Source organism: Mesocricetus auratus, unplaced genomic scaffold (assembly GCF_017639785.1).
Source record: "Mesocricetus auratus isolate SY011 unplaced genomic scaffold, BCM_Maur_2.0 Super-Scaffold_100026, whole genome shotgun sequence".
Lineage (NCBI taxonomy): Eukaryota > Metazoa > Chordata > Mammalia > Rodentia > Cricetidae > Mesocricetus > Mesocricetus auratus.
In genome coordinates, this window is record NW_024429207.1 from 28,623,736 (window position 1) to 28,645,353 (window position 21,618).

General features: G+C 43.2%; 2 protein-coding genes across 3 annotated transcripts in view; one reads left to right on the top strand and one right to left on the bottom strand.

Annotated features, from left to right (window-relative positions):
• Positions 1-7,714, bottom strand: part of Slc20a2 (solute carrier family 20 member 2) — a 94,621-nt gene extending 86,907 nt beyond the window's left edge. The window contains exon 1 of one of the 2 annotated variants that reach the window (XM_040731947.1): positions 7,567-7,714. The gene's annotated coding sequence lies outside the window, so the exon portion shown is untranslated. The remainder of the gene's footprint in view (positions 1-7,566) is intronic. The other variant, XM_040731948.1, reaches the window with a different exon arrangement.
• A 29-nt stretch (positions 7,715-7,743) lies between these two features.
• On the top strand, positions 7,744-20,592 carry Smim19 (small integral membrane protein 19). Its single transcript, XM_005066531.4, has 4 exons — positions 7,744-7,991; positions 11,195-11,333; positions 13,773-13,897; positions 19,760-20,592. Exons 2-4 carry the CDS (start codon positions 11,200-11,202, stop codon positions 19,822-19,824), a joined length of 324 nt encoding a protein of 107 aa, XP_005066588.1. The 5' UTR covers positions 7,744-7,991; positions 11,195-11,199; the 3' UTR covers positions 19,825-20,592.
• Positions 20,593-21,618: the final 1,026 nt, after the last annotated feature.

Here is a 21,618-nt window from a genome sequence, read left to right on the forward strand (position 1 = left end):
TACAATGTCACGTTTCTTAAGTCTAACCAACAAACCAATTTATATCTGAATGCATATAGGGATCAGACCTTAAGGACTGCCTTCCGTTTTTTGTTTGTTTTTTCAAGACAGTTTTTCTCTGTATAGCCCTGACTGTCCTAGAACTCACTCTGTAGACCAGGCTGGCCTCAAACTCACGGAGATCACCTCTCTGCCTCCCAAGTGCTGGGAATACAGGTGTGCACCACCACCTCCTGGCTTTGACTTCATTAGTTAACTACACAAATGTGTTTTTTCTTTTGCACTGCCTCCCTAAATACACTAAGAGGGAAGGGTAAGAAGGTAATATCATAACCAAGAGACTAAAAACTAGTTTGAAATTTAACATGAACTTTAAAGATTAGAACGTTCTACTATCCACGTCTTCTGGGATGTTAGATTACTGGAAGAACAAATAGAACACAAAAGCAACAACGAAACACTGGACAAGAAGAAAGACATGGTGCAGAGAGCAGAAGTCAGTCTTTCTTCCTTCCTAATTTGATGAGACAGGGTCTTATTCAGTCTAGACTGACCTCTGGCTAACTACAAAGCTGAAGATGACTTTAAGTTCCTGATTCTCCTGCCTCTGCCTTCCAAGTGATAAGATTGTTGGCATGCATTAGCATATCTAGTTCTAGAAATTGTTGATGCAGGAAAATATAAAGTAGAACAGCAAGTATATTAAAGTTCTATTTATAAAGATACAATTTTTTCCCCTTTGAGACAGGGTTTCGCTCTGTAGCTCTGGCTATCCTAGCACTCGCTCTGTAGACCAGGCTGGCCTTGAACTCAGAAATCCAACTGCCTCTGCCTCCCAAGTGCTGGGACTAAAGGTATGCACCATCACAAATGGCTCAATTTTTATTTTAACACCCCAAATATGATTATCAAATCTTCAGCGCTAAAATTCAGTTCAAAAGAATGCCTTGAGTAGATAAAAACAAAACTTCCAATGAAAGAGTGTGTCATTATAAAGAAACAATTCACACTCTTAAGTGATTATTCAGTGAGAGGCAATTTCTGCGGGGATGGGGGCATCAATATCCCAATGAATGGTTCCTGTTTCTCCTCCTATTCACGTGGATGTCTGTACCTACAGACAAAACTGATCAGAAGTAGATTATCAACTACTACAGTCATGGAAAACAACTCAAATACCATGCAGCAAGTGGATGGGTTAACAAAGATAATGAATGTCTAGAAACAAATGTGTAGAAACAACTGCCATTCTTCTCACTCATTCCTATAACTGTCTTCTTTCACGTTGCACAAAAGCCGTGAGTGGGCAGGAGTTGCTTCCTCAAACCCGCCTTGCTTCAGCTGTTCACCATCTTTCAAATATCTCTATGCGTCAATGAGCAATCCAGTCCATGTGCAGCCATCCAACACACTACTTCCGGCGTTGAGAGACTTCCTCAAAGAATAACCCTGGTCTGTTGATCTCTAGGAGGACATGTCGAATGAAACTAGGAATAGCACTCATATTCAAAGATGATATGGAAGCCAATCATATTGCTTTCAAGGTAAGATCCCTTAAAAAAAGAAAAGTTAAAAATCAACCAGATTAAAAACCCCAAATTCTTAACACAGTATAAATTCTCAAACAAAATGGTATTTTAGCTAAAACTGAAAAATTAGTATCAATAAGAAATTTTAGTTTTCCAACTTTAAAATAGTCTTTTAAAAAGGCACCATAGGGCATATAATAACAATATTACAAATAATAATGTTTGAAAATAATAAAAAGTACTAGCTAAAGCTACATGGACATTCTAATGGCTGACTTTTCCATTTTTGCCTCTCCTGGGTTCACTAAGTGACTCAGTGCCTCAGAATTTTTCACTAAGAACCATTCGGGGAGGAGCCTACCACGTGAATTGGATGAACATTTCTTTTTCTATTTTATGAGTGCTTGCCCGTGTGCCTGGCACCCGTGGAGATCGGCACAGGGCACTGTGCATCAGATCCACTGGAAATGGAGTTGACAGTAGAGAGCTGCCACGTGGGTGCTGGGAATTGAACCTAGGTCTCTTGACATCTGAGCCATCTCCACAGCCCCTTGGTAAGCATTTCAATATATATTTCAACTCAAACTTTCCAAGTTAGCTTCTAAACTATTTAAAAAGGACACAAGCGGGGAGGCAAAGTGCACTGTCACTTCTACAGAGGACATCTCAAAATAAACGATGCTAAAATAGTAGCAGCTCGTGCCACCTCTTTACTGGTGTACTACAAAGTAGTCCTTAGATGAATGACATGACACATGCCACTGTGAAAATGATCTCTAATACAGAGTACTTACTATACCTTTATAGGGTATGTCCAGCCTGGCTGCTAACCGGGGCTGCGGCCCATGCTTCATTTAAAGGGATGTCTTCTTGGTTCTTGGACAGCAGTCAGGCAATGTGCAATCTCCTATCTGTGCAGTGACTAACATTCAAAAGCTGTTGATCAAGTATGGACAAGGGTATATGTATAGGTTTTGGGAGAAGATGGTTTTCCTTTACCATGCTGGATTTTGTTTGTTAGGGCCTCACTTAATCCCACATTTCTGATTTTATTTCAGGTTCGTACCAAATCAACCTAAAATTTTACATCTTGTTCCACCATTTAAAAAGAGGAAAAGAACCTGGTCAGAAGAGGACTCCTGACCTTTTCCAATTGAGTGTTGTCTATTGCTCAATACAAGCTGAAAAGGTGGGGTCAGAATCCCATCAGAGGGCAGCTAACCTGAGGACAGTAACACCCACACCACTGTAGATTGCCACAATGATTTCCACGTAGTCAGTGCTTAGGAAGAGAAGCCAGGAAACTGTGATGTGTCACTGGGTGTTGTTTTATTTAGCCGAAGTATCCTAAAGTAGTCCTAGTAGACCATACAAGCCATTGTCCTGGTAAATCATTATTCTAGAACCCAACAGCCACCAAGACCAACATCTTTATTCAGCCGTGAGTCAAAACAGAGTTTCTCGACCCTCATCTTCAGCCCTGCAATGCAATATCTTTGAGCATCTCTTTATCACCCTCTTCCATCCCGAAAACTCAGAAATACTTCTGCTGTGTAGTCATTCTTTTTTTTTCCCTACCATGAACTTTTTAAGGATAAAAAAAATTACATTTTGTGTTCCTGTACAGGTCAGAAGACAACTTTTGGGAATTGGTACTTTCCTTCCACAATGAGTTCCAAGAATTGAATAGGCTTGTTCACAAGCACCTTTTTACCTGTTGAGCCATCTTAGGAACTTTTAAAAGAACATCTTTAGGGTTGGAATGGAGATGTGACAGATCAGTCCTTTGTCGTGCATGAGGCTCTGATACCTAGCACCACAATAAGTAGATAAATAAATTTAGAAGAGCGTCTGTTTCATTTATTTATTTAATGAATGCGGTTGTTTACATGCATGTCTGTATGTGGGCCACATGCATGCCTGGTGCCATGGAGCGCAGAAGACACTGCTCTCCTGGAGTTGGAGTAACTATGGATGGGTATAAGCTACCAAGTGGGTGCTGAGAACCAAATTCAGGCCAGAGCAGCAAGTGCTTTAATCACTGAGCCATTTCTCCCACCACCCCCAGCCCTAGTCACGAGCATTTTTTACAACTGCAAAAATAGCGTGAATTTTTAGATTGTTCAAATTATAAGATAAAACTCCTAGGTTGAAGAGATGGGCTCAATGTTAGACAACCATGAGTTCTGGTTCCCCAGCACCAACATAAAAATCCCTGTTGTGTAGACTCACTGGGGCTTGCTAGTCAACAACCCAGCTCCAGGTTCAGTGAGAGAGCCTGTCTCCAGGGAACAAGGCAGACAGTGATAGAGAAGGCCTTTGGCCTCTGTGCACTGGCAAACTGACCCCCCTTTCCACCACACACATAAGCAAATTCTGCAGAGAAGCCTGGCTGACCAGGGCGGGAGCCAGACTACCTGTTATTCATTATGCACATCGTAATTCTGGGTAAGAAAGCTTCACTCTGCATCCATTTCCTCCTTTGAAAAATAGGACAATAACTACCTTCAGCAAAAGATTATAGATTGAGACACAAATAAACCGACATGTAAAGGGGACAGGGACAGTGGTGGGCACATTTTAAGCACTGCATAAATATTTTTTAATTATTTTTTGGCACTCACTAAGTTTCTACATTGTTTCCTAAGTGTACACAAAGTTTGCCCAAATAATATATTATCTATGGTTCAAGCTACATTTAATGTTTTCCCATGATAATTAGTATTTACTCAGTAGGTACATACAAGCCAACTCTGTATAGACATACCAGATGCTAAGGCAATTCTTAAAATAGTGCTGTATAAATAGGTATAGCCTTAAAAAGAAAACAAGACATTGTATTTGAAGAAAAAATGACATGAAACACTAAAATAGCAACATTAAGGTCATTGAAATTAAACACCAAATGGTACCCTGTAAACACTTGACACACAAAGAGTAGTGGGATTCAATTAGAGAGAGGGAAGGCTGGAGTAGCCCATTCACAAGGACAGGAAGGACCTAAAGGAAAGGAAACAGATACATTTGTTGCAAAGTTTATTCTATAAATGCTTTTCCTGGCCTGGCTCTGATCTAGGTCCTGGAGATAAGCAACAACTAACACATACTAGAAACTGGCTTGTCTGTGGGCTAAAAGGCATCCATCCATACTAGAGACCAGTTTTCCATTGAGTTTTGGCAATGGTGGGGATAGGACCTAGGGCTGCAAGCATTCTAGGCAAATTTTTTTTTTTTTTTTTTGGTTTTTTACGAGACAGGGTTTCTCTGTATTGTTTCGGAGGCTATCGGTCCAGCCCGGCCTCGAACTCACAGAGACCCGCCTGCCTCTGCCTCCCGAGTGCTGGGATTAAAGGCGTGCGCCACTACCGCCCGGCTCTAGGCAAATTTTTACACTGAGCTGCATCCCCAGCCTAGGAGCCAAGTTTGTTTGTTTATTTCTTTTTTGCTTTTCCAGACAGGGTTTCTCTGCATAGCTCTGGAGCCTGTTCTGGAACTCTCTGTAGACCAGGCTGACCTCGAACTCACAGAGATCCTCCTGCTTCTGCCTCCCGAGTGCTGGCATTAAAGGCCTGTGTAACAAACACCCGTCTGAACCAAGTTTTGAAATGAAGAATGAGACAGGCCTAGCTTCCTACCATGTCTCGGATGACTTAGAGACAGTCACTACAACTTCACAACTATGATAAATGTATACAAATGGCTGACTTGAATACTTTAGTAATTTCTCACGTATTGCATTGAATTGCAAATCTATTCATTTATGTATACATTAAGAGAACAGTCTCCATATTTTTTCATACAAATGACAAGAGATTTACCAATTCATTGTCACTATTCCTGGGGTAGATTCCGTTCAGTTTGGCCACAGGAAAGCCCAGTAAGGCCTTACCTGTGTAGTTGCCTGTTCAGGGATTCCTTATCACTACTATGTCTCCCCCCCTTTTCTTTCTTTCATCTGCCAATGACTGGCCCCCAAACCTCAAAACTTGCAAAGTGCTTGAAGAGGCACCTATGTAGTAGTAAGAATTATTCACACAAAGAAGTATTCCCTCCAAAAGACAACTTGAATCCTTCTCTCCTCTATTTACCTCAAGTAAAGAAGCCCTTTGGTAAATACCAACTAACAAAGCTTTCCCAACTTTTAGTTCTTCCCAATGGGGTTTTCTGATAAATTCCAATATGCTAATTTCCCCTCAAGCACAAGCTTCCAACCACTTCTCTCAGTCTGTCTAATCGTCCCAGCCATGTCTGTCTTATGACTCAAGACTCTATCTACCGCCGCCCTCACAAATCAGTTTCTTGAACTGTTATGGCTACATACATCATTAAATTGTATCTTTATAAATATATTCTAATCTTATATTGGAGATAATACTGAATAAGACTTAAAACTTTTTATCATGGAACTCACTCTATAGCCCAGGCTGGCCTGAACTCAGAGATTTGCCTGCGTCTGCCTCCCTCGTGCTGGGATTAAGGGTATGCACCATCACCGCCCTGCTGGGCACATAAAACTTTTGCAACTACACACAATACAGAAAATCTAACATTCCTAATGTTCAAATGCTCAGCGAAACCCTAACACTCCTAGCCGAGTGAAGCAGTGTACATTTCTGATCCCAGCACTCAGGAGGCAGAGGCAAGTTAGGTCTCTTGAGTTCAGGGTTATCCTGGTCTACATAGATCCAGGCTAGCCAGGGATACATAGTGACCCTGTCTATAATAAGAAAAAGAAACAGACACATCAACAAAATCTAACAGCCTACTCACTGTTTTCATAGTTTGGTGTTGAAAATAAAATCATGTCACACATTTGCCCTTAGTTAGGAACTGTACTAAGAAATACAAAGAATGACCCTTCGAGTTAAGGGTCACTAATGCTGTCAGTACCTTTGCCTGACGCACACCCTAAGGCGTTCATTTTCGGCCATATTATGTAATGGGCACTTGGATAAGTAAGAACTACAAGGCTTTGTAAACTATTTTAATACCCAAAGGGATTAACTGCAATTCTATGAACTTTTAAAGCCACACTGACTTGAATTACTTTATGTAATCAACACCCTTATTTTCACAGAAGAAACAATTTATTTAACGTAGACATTCTATATAGTGATGCATTCAAACAAACTCATGTGTTAAAAAACTGAACATTCTATGCTTATGCCAAGTTAACCTTGAGAACGAACTGATATAAAACATCTAAGAACATCTGGCACTGTCCTGGAAAACAGTTTACAATTTTCTAACTTTAAACTCAAACTAAATGACTAAAAATTGTATACGTGCTTGCTTATATATGTAAATGCACATATACTGGTACTACACAAAATGCTGGTATGTTAACAGTATATGGGGGGAGGTGAATTTGTAACAGGCAAGATAATTTGTTGAAAGTTACACTATTAATTATTTGCATCCCAATTCAACAGAACCGCTACAGTGCGAGCACGAATCGTAACGAGAAGTCAGTTGATCCAGGAGAACTTGCCCAGCTGGAATAGTTAAGCCCTTAAGCACGTGGACAATGCGCCGCTTTATTTGCATGGCCAGGACTAACCTGGGGACTGATCGGTTTTAATGGCGAAGCTGCAATCACGCTTACACCCATCACCTGCCTCACGCTGGAAAGCGTTATCGTTTGAGTGGCTACGCAGAGGGATTTTTTGTTTGTTTTCTTTTTCCCCCCTCCCTTTTAAGAATACCCCAACCATTCAAGCAAACAGTGAGCAGGCACCCGGGCCACTTCCAGCTTTAAGAACACTCCGATCGCCTGGGCCTCGCAGCGGGGAAGACGGGGAGACCCGGGAGCCAGCCTGGAGCCAGCTTCGCCTCCAGAGCACGCGCAGACACCCCGCGACCGCCCCACCGCCGAGCGACGAGCCGGGACGCCCTCGGGGCCCGGGCCCGCCGTTTCCCGCCCGCGCCGACGACACACGCCCCGCTCGGCTCGCGCCCGAGGCGGCACCGGGGCCGCCGCGGCGTGGGGCTCGCATTCCGGGAGAGGGAGGGAAGGAAGAAAAACCAATAACAAAACCTGGCTTCTCGTTCCCTCCGGAAACCGCGGGCCGGCAGGAAGTGACGAAGGAGAGGTCGTCCGGTCCGCTGGGTCTCTGGCCGCGGCTCCCCGCTCGACTCCCGGAACAGCCCGAGCGGAGCGGAGCCGAGCGGCACGCGGCCTCCGCACCTCCGGAGCCGCTGAGCGCTCGCTCGCCCGCCCGTCCGCCCGCGCGCGCGGCCGCGTCACCGCCCCGCCCCGCCCGGCCGGCCGGCCCCGCCCCGTCCCGGTCGCGGGCTGCAGTTCAGACCGGACGGCGCGGCTGCTGCTGCTGCTGCTGCGTGCTGACGGTCCCCGGGCGCCGGTGCCCGGCGGGAACGTGGACGGCCTGTCGGAAGAGGACCGTCCTGCATGCCACCGGGAGCGGATTGCACAGGCTCGGGGACGCGGCTGGAGGAGGCCAGGTTTGGGCGTCGATCTGTGTGCCGCCTCTGCCCCTCCGGTCCCGGGCCCGTGTGGCCTTGGGACTACAGAGCCACCACTACCACCTGTTACACAGCCTCAAAGCAGGATGGTTGCAAAAATGTTATTCGAATGTGGACTGTCCGGTCCACAGGTCTCAGATGTCCTCCTTCCTCCTGGAAAGGGTGAAGGCCTGTGATGAGCCTGTTCCCTTCTGAGTTAGGACCTCAAATCCCTTGGTGCTAGAGAAATCAGGAGAAAGATTCTCCCCCTCAGTGCTTGGATTTTGTTGTTAGAAATGGTGTTTAAGCTGCATTCCTGTGAGAAATAACAAAGTTCCAGATGAGAGACCAAAATAATATTCTAGGCATGATGGCAAGTTACGCGTACTTCTAAAACGGTGTAGACGAATTTAAAAACTTCAGATAATGTCTCATGATTACCAGAAAAGGGTTTTTCACCTAAGAGCAGGTCAGCCTTAAACTAAGCCGTAATGGGTGCATTTTGACAGCATTGTCTCTGAATGCTCATAGTGACTTTTGTCATCTTCCCCCTGCAATAATAGTTCAAGCATTTATATCACAGCACAGCCGAGGGAAGGAGTCAGTCTTCCCAAGAGAATTTATCTTACTGGACTATTAACTTGACAGAAATGAACCCCAGGACATTTTACTTTAGACGGAAGATGAAGGGTGTGTTAGACCACACCAAGTGTGTGGGAGAGCTGCTCAGAGGATCATGTCTGCCTCCTGACTCTGGCTCTCCGTCCCTGGTGGTCTCACAAGGCATCATTTTCTTGGTCGTGTCAGTACTGGCAGGAGAGGCCGAGCTCCAGTGCCAGTCTTTCACAGCTGCAGGTCTAAGGTAATCCGTATGTCCCAGGACCCATGGAGTGGCAGTGTTATTGTACACGGATGCTTAAGATTATGTGCTGTGTGTCTCAGGTAGACATTTTGCCACTCTGGGACAGCAGTATTCAGAAATCCTTTTTCTAAATACAATTATAGAGTGGCAGAGTAGGAAGGAATGCTCTGGACAGGAGTATACCATCCACTCTGTGGCACATGGACCAAGTTTTGTCAAAAGTTGTAGCAGGAAATTAACCTGGTTCAGATCCATTGGGCATTAGGAAGCACTTGGTTAATTTGTCAGATAAATAATGGCACTCACTCCGTATCCTAGTGGCCCATTGCCTTATTATTACTGTTTCTTCCCTAATTTATTAACTCCCAATTCCGAGCGCTGCTGTTCCTGCACTGTTGTCTGTGTCTGTGCTCTCTGAAGTGGCTCCAACCAGAGACTTCAAACTTACTTTCTTCCAAACACGATCATGGTTATTGCCATCTTAGCATGTTGGTGTTTACAAGGGTCAAAATGCCACAAATTAAAGGCAACTGTAGTGTTTGGTCTTCCAGAAGTCTCTATCAAAATACACTGACTATCTACTATGAATCAATAATAATCAGAGAACTCCCTGGAATTGAATTAAAAAAAATAAGAATTCATCATGTGACTATGTCATCTACTCTTGTTCCTTCAACCAAAAGCCCATAGCTTTAGTCATATTAGGAGTTAGGTCTACCCTCATATTTAGATCTGAAAGGTGTAAATCTTTTTTTTTTTTTTTTTTTTGGTTTTACGAGACAGGGTTTCTCTGTATTGTTTTGGAGGCTGTCGGTCCAGCCTGGCCTCGAACTCACAGAGATCCGCCTGCCTCTGCCTCCCGAGTGCTGGGATTAAAGGCGTGTGCCACCACCACCCGGCTTAGGTGTAAATCTTTTATAGTGAAGTTCTGCTTATTGTTTCTTGACCAAAATATTTTTACAAGATGGGTATTTGTATCTATCAGACTTGAACTTAATCTTGTCTTCAGTGTTAGGAATTCAAACTAAAGGTCTGTTCATGTTGTCTATTCTACTCTAAACGAGCCCAATAGGTCTTCAAACATCTGGCAAAGACTCCAGGTGTGAGAAAGACAAAAGCATGCCACCTGCCTTAGAGCAACCCTTTCCTGGAATTTAATTCCATATTTTATATGGACAAGTGGGAAGAAAGAAAATACATGCTAATTAACTTACCCAGGGAAAAGACATTAATGGCATTTGCATAGCTTACAGAATAGACTGCAAGTTATTTTTGTGAAGAATTTCTGCATCACCTTTGCTGTTGAAGGCAGAAACTAATACCACAAAAGTTTTATAAATAACTTCTCATACATTTCAGGTTATTTCTTTTCTTGGTATTAAACATGCTTTGTTGTTAAATACTACTTACTGTACTCTTATTACCTGCCATTTCTTCGTTCTCCCTTTTGTAGAATATCTAAAACACTTTAGAATTGCTTTCATATTTTACGTCATTTAACTGAGACTTTCCTTTTATTCTCAGCACAAGGGAAGAACTTTGTCCTTAAGGAAAAATTCAGTCCTCAAACACAAATAAGAAACCTTTATTCTTTCTGTTTGATACACTTGTGATTACCAGTCCAACTTTCTGTGGGAATGTCCAAAGAATGCATGATTATGGATAAGTAGCAATGTAACTCTTTATCTCGTGGCTTCTTTTAGCCAGATTTGGCTAACAGGCAAAGCTTGGTCCAGCTCCAGATGTGCAGGCATGTTGGGAAGCACATGGAGAGCAGTTAGTGTGTTCATGTATTCTCCAGGTTGCTGTCATGAAGGAGACTGGTCTTCTAAGAATCCTCCCTGTTGTCTGGGTCTGTGTTTTGAAGGGTTCTGTTGTTCTCATCTGAGTGGCAGCTACAATTTGGAAACTGCAGTAGCATTTCACATTCAATTCTTTTAGCATTATTTTTTATTCTACATTTTAACATTTATGTAAGAGTTGTAATATTCCAAAATTAAAATGGGAAAATACATGTTTCGTACCTTCATGACCTATATCTGGGGTCAGTATCCCTTTTCCTAAGAACCAAACTGAAAGCACTTTTTAGGCTCCTTAAATAATGAGGAAAATTGAGGCCCATAGGTATTTAGGATCATAATGTCCCTACTTAGGGACTGCAGGGTATCTCAGGATAGAGAGCATGCTTAGCATGTGTGTGACCCAGCACACTTCAAAGACAAATGCGAGCAATGAATGCCATGTGCCTATTTCAAAGTGTAAAATCACCCTTAGCTGTGGGCCATCCAACAACAGTCGGTGGCCATGTCTCAGCCACCCCTCCTTTTGTTGTTTCTTGCAGATGCCATGGCTGGAAGTTATGGCGTGATGGGTGATGATGGTTCTATGGATTACACAGTCCACGAAGCCTGGAACGAAGCCACCAATGTGTACTTGATAGTGATCCTTGTTAGCTTTGGTCTCTTCATGTATGCCAAGAGGTAAATACGGGCAGATAAGGTACCGAGTGTTTATGAGATTTAAAGGGGTATAATGTGGTTGGTTGTTGTTGTTTTGTTTTAACTGGATTAAATGCATAAATATATCTCTTAAGAAATTGTGCACTCAGAAGGCATATTTCTGTGAAGATCAGGCCAGCCTGGTCTACAGAATGAGTTCCAGGACAGCTAGGACTGTTTTGCAGAGAACCCCTGTCTCAAAAAACAAAAGGGGAGAGAGAGAGAGAGAGAGAGAGGGAGGGAGGGAGGGAGGGAGGGAGGGAGGGAGGGAGGGAGGGAGGGAGGGAGGGAGGGAGGGAGGGAGAGAAAGAGTGTTCCTGGACTGAAAGTTACTGTCTACGGAGGCTTTGGTGACTGAAGTTTGATCTGGAAATCCCATATTCAGTTCCTGGTAACAGGACCTGCTGCTCTGAAGTTTGGTCACTGTCATTTCTAAAGTAGCCCAGCTTTATCACCAGCGTTGCTACATTGTCCTCTTGCAGTGAGCACGCTTTGAAGTATTTTGGGTTCAAGTGTCTGAAATGCAAAAACTCTTGACGCCTATGTAGTCAGCAAGGCTCTGTCCACCTATTTGACCTTTTCCTTGGTTCTCATGCACGGCACTGTATTAGTTAGCTTCCTATTGCTGTGATAAAGACCGAGAGGCAACCAAAAGCGACTTGCAGAGCAGAGTTTGTTTTAGCTTACAGGCCACAGTCAGTCCTTCTTGAGAGAAGTAAGCACAGGAACTCAAGATAGGGACCTAGAGGCAGAAACTGAAGTGGAGACCTTGGAGGAGCACTGCAACTGCTTGTTCTCCATGCTTTGCCCAGTTTGTTTTCTTATGCAACCTGAGACCACCCACCCTCTGTTAGTATTCAGGCATCTGTACTGGCCTGTCCTTGGGGTTCTGACAGGATACATCCTCAGCTGCAGCCACTAAGAGCACCACCTGTGCACATTCACTATGTTCCCTTTTTAAACGGGCCCCACTCACCTCCTATCCTCTTCCTTTCTTTCTCTCCTTCTCTCTGTCTGTCTGTTTCCCTCTCTCTCTCTCTCTCTCTCTCTCTCTCTCTCTCTCTCTCTCTCTCTCTCTCTCTCTCTCTCTCTCTCTCTCTCTCTCTCTCTCTGTGTCTTTCTTTCTCTGCCTCTCTTTCCTCTCTCTTGCTGCCCTGTCCCCACAGGCCCATCTCCCACTTCCCCTTTCCCTTTTTATGATCCTTTTCCCTTAATAAGAAAACCCCTCTGCTTGAACTCTGTGGCATGGTGTCTTTCTCTTTTGAGCTGCTTTTTAAAAATTACTACACCCTCAGTGAACTGGGCCCTACCACAAGAGTCAAGAATGAAGAAAATGCCCCACAGACTTACCTACAGGCAATTCTTCAACTGAGGTTCTGTCTTCCCAGATGACTCCTGCTAGATCAAGTTGGCAAGAAATCAGCACACTACATCTCTGTTCTTTATATAAATGTCAATTCCTCGAGAATAAGGAACTTGTCTTTTATCTTTGTGTCATTGATATGCCTCATGGTCTGAATTCTCAATAGACACATTTCTGACTTGATATCAAGTGTAGCTTAATTTAAATGCCCCTTTTAACTCTTCCTGGTTACTATCACCCAAATCCAGCAAAAACAGTAATAGAATTAATGATGATGGTGATGATGATGATTATGGCTAGAGTGTATTTTAAAGAGGAAAAGCAGTTTTCTGCTATAGGAATATACTTCAGTACATTCTATACTGAGGTTTTTAAAAAGGCCATTAAGTGTCTTATAATAATTAATAGTCCAGAAATAACTTGTTTGGACTTGGGTACACCTCACCTACTTATATTTGTCCTTGTAGCTCCCTCCTAGTGGCAGGACTGCTGGCTATGGGTGTAAGAAGGTGCCACTTGACATCACAGATCTACTTGCATGTGACATCTTTTCTCTAAAAGAGCTGCCACCTCCTTGCCACTTTTCTTTTAAAAGCAGAGATGCACTGCTCTTGTTTCTAAAAAAGATATCCCACTGGAACTATGTCATTAAAGAACGTTTTTATTCATGAATTTTCCAAACGGAGGTCTGCTCACATCCGGCATATTCCCCACTCCAATGATTTGTCTTTAGTTGGATATTGTGAAAGAGAGGAAAAATGACATGCTTTCTTGTTTGTATACTGTTGTTTTTAATATGTTATTTTTTTTCCTAGGAGTTAAGGGGAATAGCAATGAAAGGGCCTCATCTTGATATATTGCTTAGTAATACAGTATTACATGTATTATATGTTAAGCTTTTTTTCCCTGTGATGCCATGCTCTACATAGAGAGCTTATATGTTAGTGAAAAAAATAGAGTACTTCACAAAAAGAATTTGTGCCATGGAGAATTGTCTCATGGATTGTGAGACAATTACCTAAGTTTTGAAACAAATCTGCATTGGTTTTGTGTTTTAGGAATAAGAGGAAAATTATGAGAATATTTAGCATGCCACCTTCAGAAGAAACCTTGTCAGAGCCCAATTTTTATGACACAATGAGCAAAATTCGCTTAAGACAACAGTTGGAAATGCATTCCATTTGTAAGTATGTTCTTTGTCGAGCTGTATACATAACATGTTTAAAATTGGTGCTAAGTCTTTGGCTTTTCTGTTGCCTGAAGCCTTCTGTGACCTTGAGAGGTGATCATATTCTTATAAGTTTTTCCGGAATTAAGATTGCAGTCACCATTTGATGCCTCTATTTCTTCCTCTTCCAATTTCTCCTTCCTCGTGCTTCTCATTGAAGTACTTTGGGATGACACTGAAATGGTAAATCAACAGAACACCCAAGTAGTGTAAGAATGACTCTCAGGACTTGCAAAATCAAGGTACAAGGCCAGAATTTATATTTGAACAATAGTAATTATGGTACTGGTCATTGCAAGCATGGACACAGGAAAGAAGAAACAAATTTTAAAATGTGTAGGTTCAGAATCAACTGTACATTGAAGCCTTTGATTTCATTACTTAAAATATTAAAGTGTGAGTCGGGCGATGGTGGTGTACTCCTTTAATCCCAACACTGGGGAGGCAGAGGTAGGCGGATCTCTGTGAGTCCAAGGCCAGCCTGGTCTACAAAGCTACACAGAGACAACCCTATCTCAAAACACCAAAACATACATACATACATACATAAAATCAAGGTGTGCCTTCTGTGGTTCATTAAGTTGGATAAACAAGATGGTACTTATATTAGAATGCCAGGTTCATCTCATCTGTCACCTTGATAGAATTTAGAACCACGAGGGAAACCCCATAATGATGTATTTCCTAAATTATAGTCCCCCTTTTATTTAAAGTTATCGGTCTTATTTTTAGATGTATTTTAACTTGTTTAATTGATCTAACATTTCTTACCCTATCATAGAACTGATGGTCTGTCTGGCCTAGTATCTAAAAGCATTAGATTATGTGAATGTGTTTTGGACATTTGTTTGCTAATTTTGTTTTAATGGGTTTTTGTGAAAACTGTTTTAGAGGGAATAATGTGTCACTCTACTGTAGTTAGTATTTCTGCTGCAATTACAAAGGGAAGTTGGGAATGAAGCCATCACCCCTCTCTCTGTTTTACATCCTTCAGCCAGTCTGTAAGGATGCTCAATCGCTGACTTTCTGTTAGTTCATTGGCGTCAGTTGCTGCCTCCAGGTTCCTGCCTTGACTTCCCTCTGTGGTAGACTATGGACTGTGAGCTGAAGTACACCGTTTCCTTCCCAAGTTGCTTTTGGCCCTGGTGTTTATCACAGCAGTAGGAAGCACACCAGACACGCACACCCCCATTGCCTGCTGCTGCCCCCAACTCTTCCTTTCATAGAACATGAGAAGGTTGTAAACATGACAGACTGTCCTGTATCTTCCTTGTCACTTGTTGAGGGGAACATAGGAGTTAAGTCTCAACCTCACTTCTGTTAAAAGTTCCCTTAGGTCTTGTTTGAAGTGTTGGGGAGAGACGGAGGTCTGGCAGAGTAGGACACCCAAAGATAGGACAGGATGTATCTCCTACACACACAGAGACCAAGGGCTTATCTTTCCAAATATAGCAATCCTGGAACATGTCCATCTCCCAGATTATGAGAAACTATTACCCTCACTTCACAATAAGAACAGTGGAGTCTCAGAGTAGCAAAAGAAAGACGGATCTATTTTCAGTTGTGCAGTAACTGAAGTCAGCCTATATAAAAGGAAAAATATGGCTGTTGCTCCTATTTGGCACAAAGCACTGCTTTTGTGTCCCTAGTTGTACTTCTTTGCCCCTTTAATTCTCATTGGTTGAATTCCTTAGATGCAATCTTGCTGCTGCCTCAGTTCCCCATCCTATTGCTTCCAAACCCAGCTGTATCTAATGAATATCTTGGGACAGCTTTAACCTCCTCCTCCCTTTGTGTATGGGCTCAGTGAAATAGCAGACTACCTGTAACCTTTGACCCCAGACACGCAGGTGCTAGTGCCGGCTAGGAAAGGTAGATGCGGGGCCTCCTGCTTATCTGGGCTCTCTGGTGAGATCTGAACACACCTCACTCTGAAAGTGTGCCGTAACTAATTTCTTTTTTTTTTTTTTTTTTTTTTTTGGTTTTTTTTACGAGACAGGGTTTCTCTGTATTGTTTCAGAGGCTATCGGTCCAGCCCGGCCTCGAACTCACAGAGATCCGCCTGCCTCTGCCTCCCGAGTGCTGGGATTAAAGGCGTCCGCCACCACCGCCCGGCTAATTTCTTACAACCTGTTCCCATTTTTCTCCAACTCCCACAGGTCTCCCCCAACACTCCCCCTACAGCCTCAAGTTTTCTTCTAAATAAGTTCAGTTGCTGCTAGTCATTTTATGTGGGTATATGGCTATCCACTAGAGCACAGGAAACCTTTCAGCGGCCATACCCTCAAAGAACAACGATTCTCCCTCCCTCAACAGTGAAGGGTGGAGTCTTGAGAGCTCCTCCCCCATGTATGTTCACATTTTAGTTGGCTTGGTCATGTGCACCTCCTGGGTAGGGAACCCCTGCTACTATGAGTTCATGGGTACCATAGCCATGTTATTTCCAGAAGACAATATTGCATAGTACTTCTCCTTACCCTCTGTCTCTTATGGTCTTTCTATCTTCTCTTCTGCCATGTTCTCAGAGCCTTGGCAGTGATGGAAAATGTGTTATTCAATAAAGATGTCCAGTTTAGGGTCAGCCAGTTACAAGCATTGACTGCTCTTTCCAGAGTTTGATTCCCAGCATTCATACTGGGGTTCACAACCATCTGTAACTCCAGTTTCAGAGGACCCAGTTCCCTTTTTTATTTGTTTGTTTTGTTTTTGAAAACAGGGTTTCTCTATGTAGTTTTGTACACCAGGTTGGCCTCAAACTCACAGAGATCTGCCTGCCTCTGCCTCCCAGGTGCTGGGTTTAAAGGCATATGCCACCACTGCCTGGCTCCATTTCCCCTTTTTTGCCTCCTTCACTGTAAACACACATACGTGTAGATAAAATACCCATACATATTAAAAAATAAATAAAATTTCAAAATGTCCTGTTTAAGCACTAGCCACTCACTCTTAGAACTATGAGCAGTTGTGAGCTCCTTCACCGACTGCATCCCATGTCTGAGTATAAGTATAAATTGTTAGAAGGCAATTAGACAACCTGACCTTTTAGCAAAAGCAGTATCAGGCTCCACCTTAGTGCTGTTATCTCCTCAGCCATGGGCTTTTGTCCAGGTTTACAATACCAGACATGAAATCTCCTATCTGTGGAGTAGACCTCAAATCCAACCAGAAAGCGGTTGGTTGCTTCATCCATAATAGTCATGCCACTAATGCACCAACGGATGGACCTTGTCCGGCAGGTCAGAGTTGTACCACACAGCATGGGGTAAGACCACTGATGTCTTGTACGCCTCCAGCAGCACGCATAGTATCTTCAAGCACCGTGAAAGCTAGCAGCTAGGGAGGAAGTTTCCCAATCAGTTTGAGATTTATCTCTGTGTTCTGCAGCTTGAATGTGCTGTTTTATCAATTGGGTCTTGTTGTGTAGTTACACTGAGTAACCAAGGGCAATGATAGTAGCCTGTGTGGCTTTGGGGACTTCTGGGTCAATAACTCATAGGGCAGTGTTCCATGCCCTGCACTGCAGTTTGTTTAATAACTCATGTCAGCTGGGTGGTAGTACACACCTTTAATCCCAGCACTTGGACGGCAGAGACAGGCAGATCGTTGTGAGTTTGAGGCCAGTCTGGTCTATAAAGAGAGTTCCTGGACAGTCAGAGCTGTTACACTGAGAAACCATATCTTGAAAAACCAAGATAGATAGCTAGGTAGACAGACAGACAGACAGACAGACAGATGATAGAAAGAATAACTCATGTCTTCTGGGAGCAGTGTTGTCCACCCATGCAGGGTACCTCCATTCAGACTTTTTCACTTTTACAGTTGTATTTTGAAATTATCTGACTGGCTCGTGGGTTTTTATAAGACCATTTCATATGTCTTTAGTTTTGGTCATCCCAATCCCTTTCCCCTTCTCTCCTCCGTTGCTCTGCTCCCTACCACCCCTGCCTCCCCTCCCATGTGTTCAGCTTCCCTTCCAATCGTGGTTTTAATTGGGTTGTGAGGTCTAGGTTTCTGTGTAGCTTTTTCATATTTCTCGCCCCATTTCCCCTCTCTCCTGCCGCTTCCTGCACAGGCCTTTCTACCCTCACCCATATTCCATCACGCCACTTTGGTTTTACCTAGAATTTACTGCCTCTTCTTAATGCACCATTCCCAGTCCAGACTTTCTGGTTTATCCGCATCTACCTGTGCTCCAAGCTAAACACACAAAACAAAATGTCTGAAACCAGGTTGCACACATGAGAGAACATGTGACATCTGTCTTCCTGGACCTGAGTTCCCTCAGTTAGTATACTCTTTTTCCAGTTCCATCCATTTCCCTGAAGATTTCGTGATTTTATTTTCTTTACAATTGAGTTATTGGCCCCAGAAGTCCCCAAAGCCACACAGGCTACTGTCATTGCCCTTGGTTACTCAGTGTAACTACACAACAAGACCCAATTGATAAAACAGCACATTCAAGCTGCAGAACACAGAGATAAATCTCAAACTGACTGGGAAACTTCCTCCCTACCTGCTAGCTTTCACAGTGCTTGAAGATACTATGCGTGCTGCTGGGGGCGTACAAGACATCAGTGGTCTTACCCCATGCTGTGTGGTACAACTCTGACCTGCCGGACAAGGTCCATCCGTAGGTCATTATCGACACACTTACACCCTTCCATTGTGTAAATGTCCCACATTTTCACTATCTATCTGTTAGAGGCCACGTGGGTTGCTTTTGTTTCCTAGCTGCTGTGAATAGAGCCACAGTGACCAGGGAGGGCAAGTGTCTGCAGTAGGTTATAAATTCCTTTGGGTTCATGCCCAGGAGTGCTATAGCCGGGTCATATGACAGCTCTATTTCTAGCTGCTTCTGTAGACTTTCAAGTTAAATATAGTAAAAACAAAAAGGTGGTAATATCAAATTGCTGAAAATAAGTTATTATTGAGTACTCAGCCCTAAGTGGGGCACGTATCCCGACCCCCTCCCACAAGGCTCAGCAGTCATCAAGGAAGGAAGATGAGTGGAAAGATGGTAAGAGCCAGAGGCTAAGGAAAAACTGTAAAAATAATGTTTCCCACATGTGACAGGGTGTTGCACACACAAACTCACAGTGACTGTGGTTGTCTGCACAAGATCAAGCTGATCACAATTCCAGGACGGATGGTGAAGGGTGCAGGACGGATGGTGAAGGGCGCAGGACGGATGGTGAAGGGCGCAGGACCGATGGTGAAGGGCGCAGGAAGTCCCGCTTCTGGCAGAGGAGGTGTTGACAGTTTTTGGTTGCTAAGGTAGAGAGTTTCAGGAAAATGGCCCCGAGAGGTTGCTTGCATGTGGTTCCGAGGGTAGCCATGCACACACTGGAAGCACCAACTGAACTTCGTGGGCTAAAAAACAAAAAACAAAAAAAAACATGAGAGCATGAAGTTGGAAAGGAAATGCACAGTGATGAGAGTTTGGGAGAAGCTGGAGTGGAAGAGCAAAGTTATGACCAAAATATACATGTGTATGTATATACGAAATTGTCAAAATATAAATAAAAAATATTTTTAAAAAGTAGCGATATAGAGTAAGAAAGAAGGAAATCTAAAACTTTCTTCATTTACTCAGTTGTTAACTATATTTTAAAGTTCAGAATGATCCTGATAGTTAAATAATTATAAAGATATCTATAAATAGTGTCAAAATTAGAAGATCTTAGAATAGAATTAACTTCCTCTGGAGGAAAAACAGTTGTTTAATTCTAAAGTAATTTCTTACCAAGCATCGTGATTTAATGACATTAGCTAGTATTTATTTTATGTCTTATCTTTCTTGTCATCGTTCTTTCCTAGCAAGAAAGTATGAGTACCAACAGCCACAGAGCCCAGCTGACAGCGTGCAGCTCTCGCTGGAATGAAACTTCAAACTCAGCACCGGAAGTGACAGTGGAGCAGTGTGGCAGCAAGTTCCTAACCCCCTCCCTCAATCATGACCCAAGGCATTTAGTAAACTTGTCACATCAAGTCATCCCACCACCCCCGTCCCCCACCTCCGCCTTGGCTTTCTTTTGCTTCTTCTAGGGCTTGCTCCATACGTACAAAAACACTTAGGAAGATTCTCTGTGACTACAGATGAGGGCTTTCTCTTTTCAGGATCTTTGATGTCTTCAGGATACAGCGAGAAATACAAACATGTCTTTGGAAGCAAGAATCTTGGAGTTAGTGTCACTATGATGAGAATATTGTCACAGCATTAAAATATGAACTTCTAGCTATATGAGGTGGTTCGCTGTTAGGTTGTGGTCTGGGATGACGAGCTTAACATCAGTAACAGACTGACTTGTGTCGCTCTCACTGTTGTTGCTGGCGCTGAGTTGGTGACTTTTGCTTCACAGCTTGTATGCCACACCACTGAAGTTGTACTGTCTTCTCCATCATGAAGCACAGCCCATCTGCTGGTTGTAGATGCTTCTCTAACTGGGTTTGCCTCCCTTTGATTGTATTCCCAAAAACTTGTTATTTTGTTTCTGATTGCAAATTCCCTTGCCTCCATAGGGCTCCTTGAGTCCATGCTGTTAAACAAAGAGACATCTGTCTTGCTGTTGGCAACTTCCCCATGTTTCTCTGTCAGTGTTGAATGTTACTGTCTCGTGTCTTCTGCTTTTTAAAGCTTTGTTGAAGACCCACCTGTCTTGTGTCATTCTGTTGTAGACAATGGAATGGTTTTTTTTTTTTAACCCAACTTTTCATGCCGAGTTATGTAAAAGCTGGTTGGAGGTAATGGTAGAAGCAAGGCAGAACTCAAGAAAGCTACGGTGCTGTGGCCTCGATGAAAGCAAGCACCTCGGGACACCACAACAGAGACAGATAGCACAGAAGGAAGTGAACTGCACAAGGAGACATGCCACAGTCTGCTTGTAAGTATTACCGAGTCAATGGATGATCCCTGAGCTGAGTCTATAAGGCGGACTACTTGGAGCCCGGTAGAAAGCAAACAGCTAAAAGACAAGAAATACCTGAGCAGCCTTCAGCTGTGTCCCACCACACACATTATAGTTTGATTCCTGCCAAATGGATTGCCTGATAGAACAAAAATCAATACTTCAGCAGAAGCTAATAGAACCAAGGGACTCTACACCATACTGTTCTTCATGTCCAGTATAAAACAAGAGGCAAGAATGGGGAGAACAGGAAATGAGACCCAGAGTCAAGAGGGAAAAGTGGTCCATAATCGAAAGCAAAAGCGACTAGTACAACTGGGATTTCAGAATGTCCCATATGTTACATCAACAGATGAGGACTTGAAAGCAACTATGGTCCCTTGCATCCTTAGCCCCTGGTGGTGTGACTTCAGACATTCTCAACGAATTAGATCAGCCCCTAGCCCCAAACATACAATGAAAAAAAATCGTGACTGTCAGGAAAGGAATTTGAGAAATATAGTGGTATTAGAATGAAGGGAATTCAAGCTTCCCATCCAATCTTCATGAACTTCAGGTTAAATAGAGGAAGATCTGGGACAGGAGCAGTCTCAACCCTGCACACACATGTATAGACCATATGTGCTCGTGTACATATATACATACTTACAAACGCAGGGTTAGAAAAACAGCTTTTTTTTTAATTGAAGTTATAGAAAAAGACCTTGAGGTTGAAGTATACTTAGGGACCCAGAGGTCTGGAGGTACGTGGAAGATCCAGGAACGTGAGTC

Coding starts and splice junctions, on each gene's coding strand:
- Smim19 (XM_005066531.4), top strand. CDS start 11,200: ATGGCTGGAAGTTATGGCGTGATGGGTGATGATGGTTCTATGGATTAC. Junction 11,334..13,772: donor CTCTTCATGTATGCCAAGAG/GTAAATACGGGC, acceptor TTTGTGTTTTAG/GAATAAGAGGAAAATTATGA. Junction 13,898..19,759: donor GTTGGAAATGCATTCCATTT/GTAAGTATGTTC, acceptor GTTCTTTCCTAG/CAAGAAAGTATGAGTACCAA.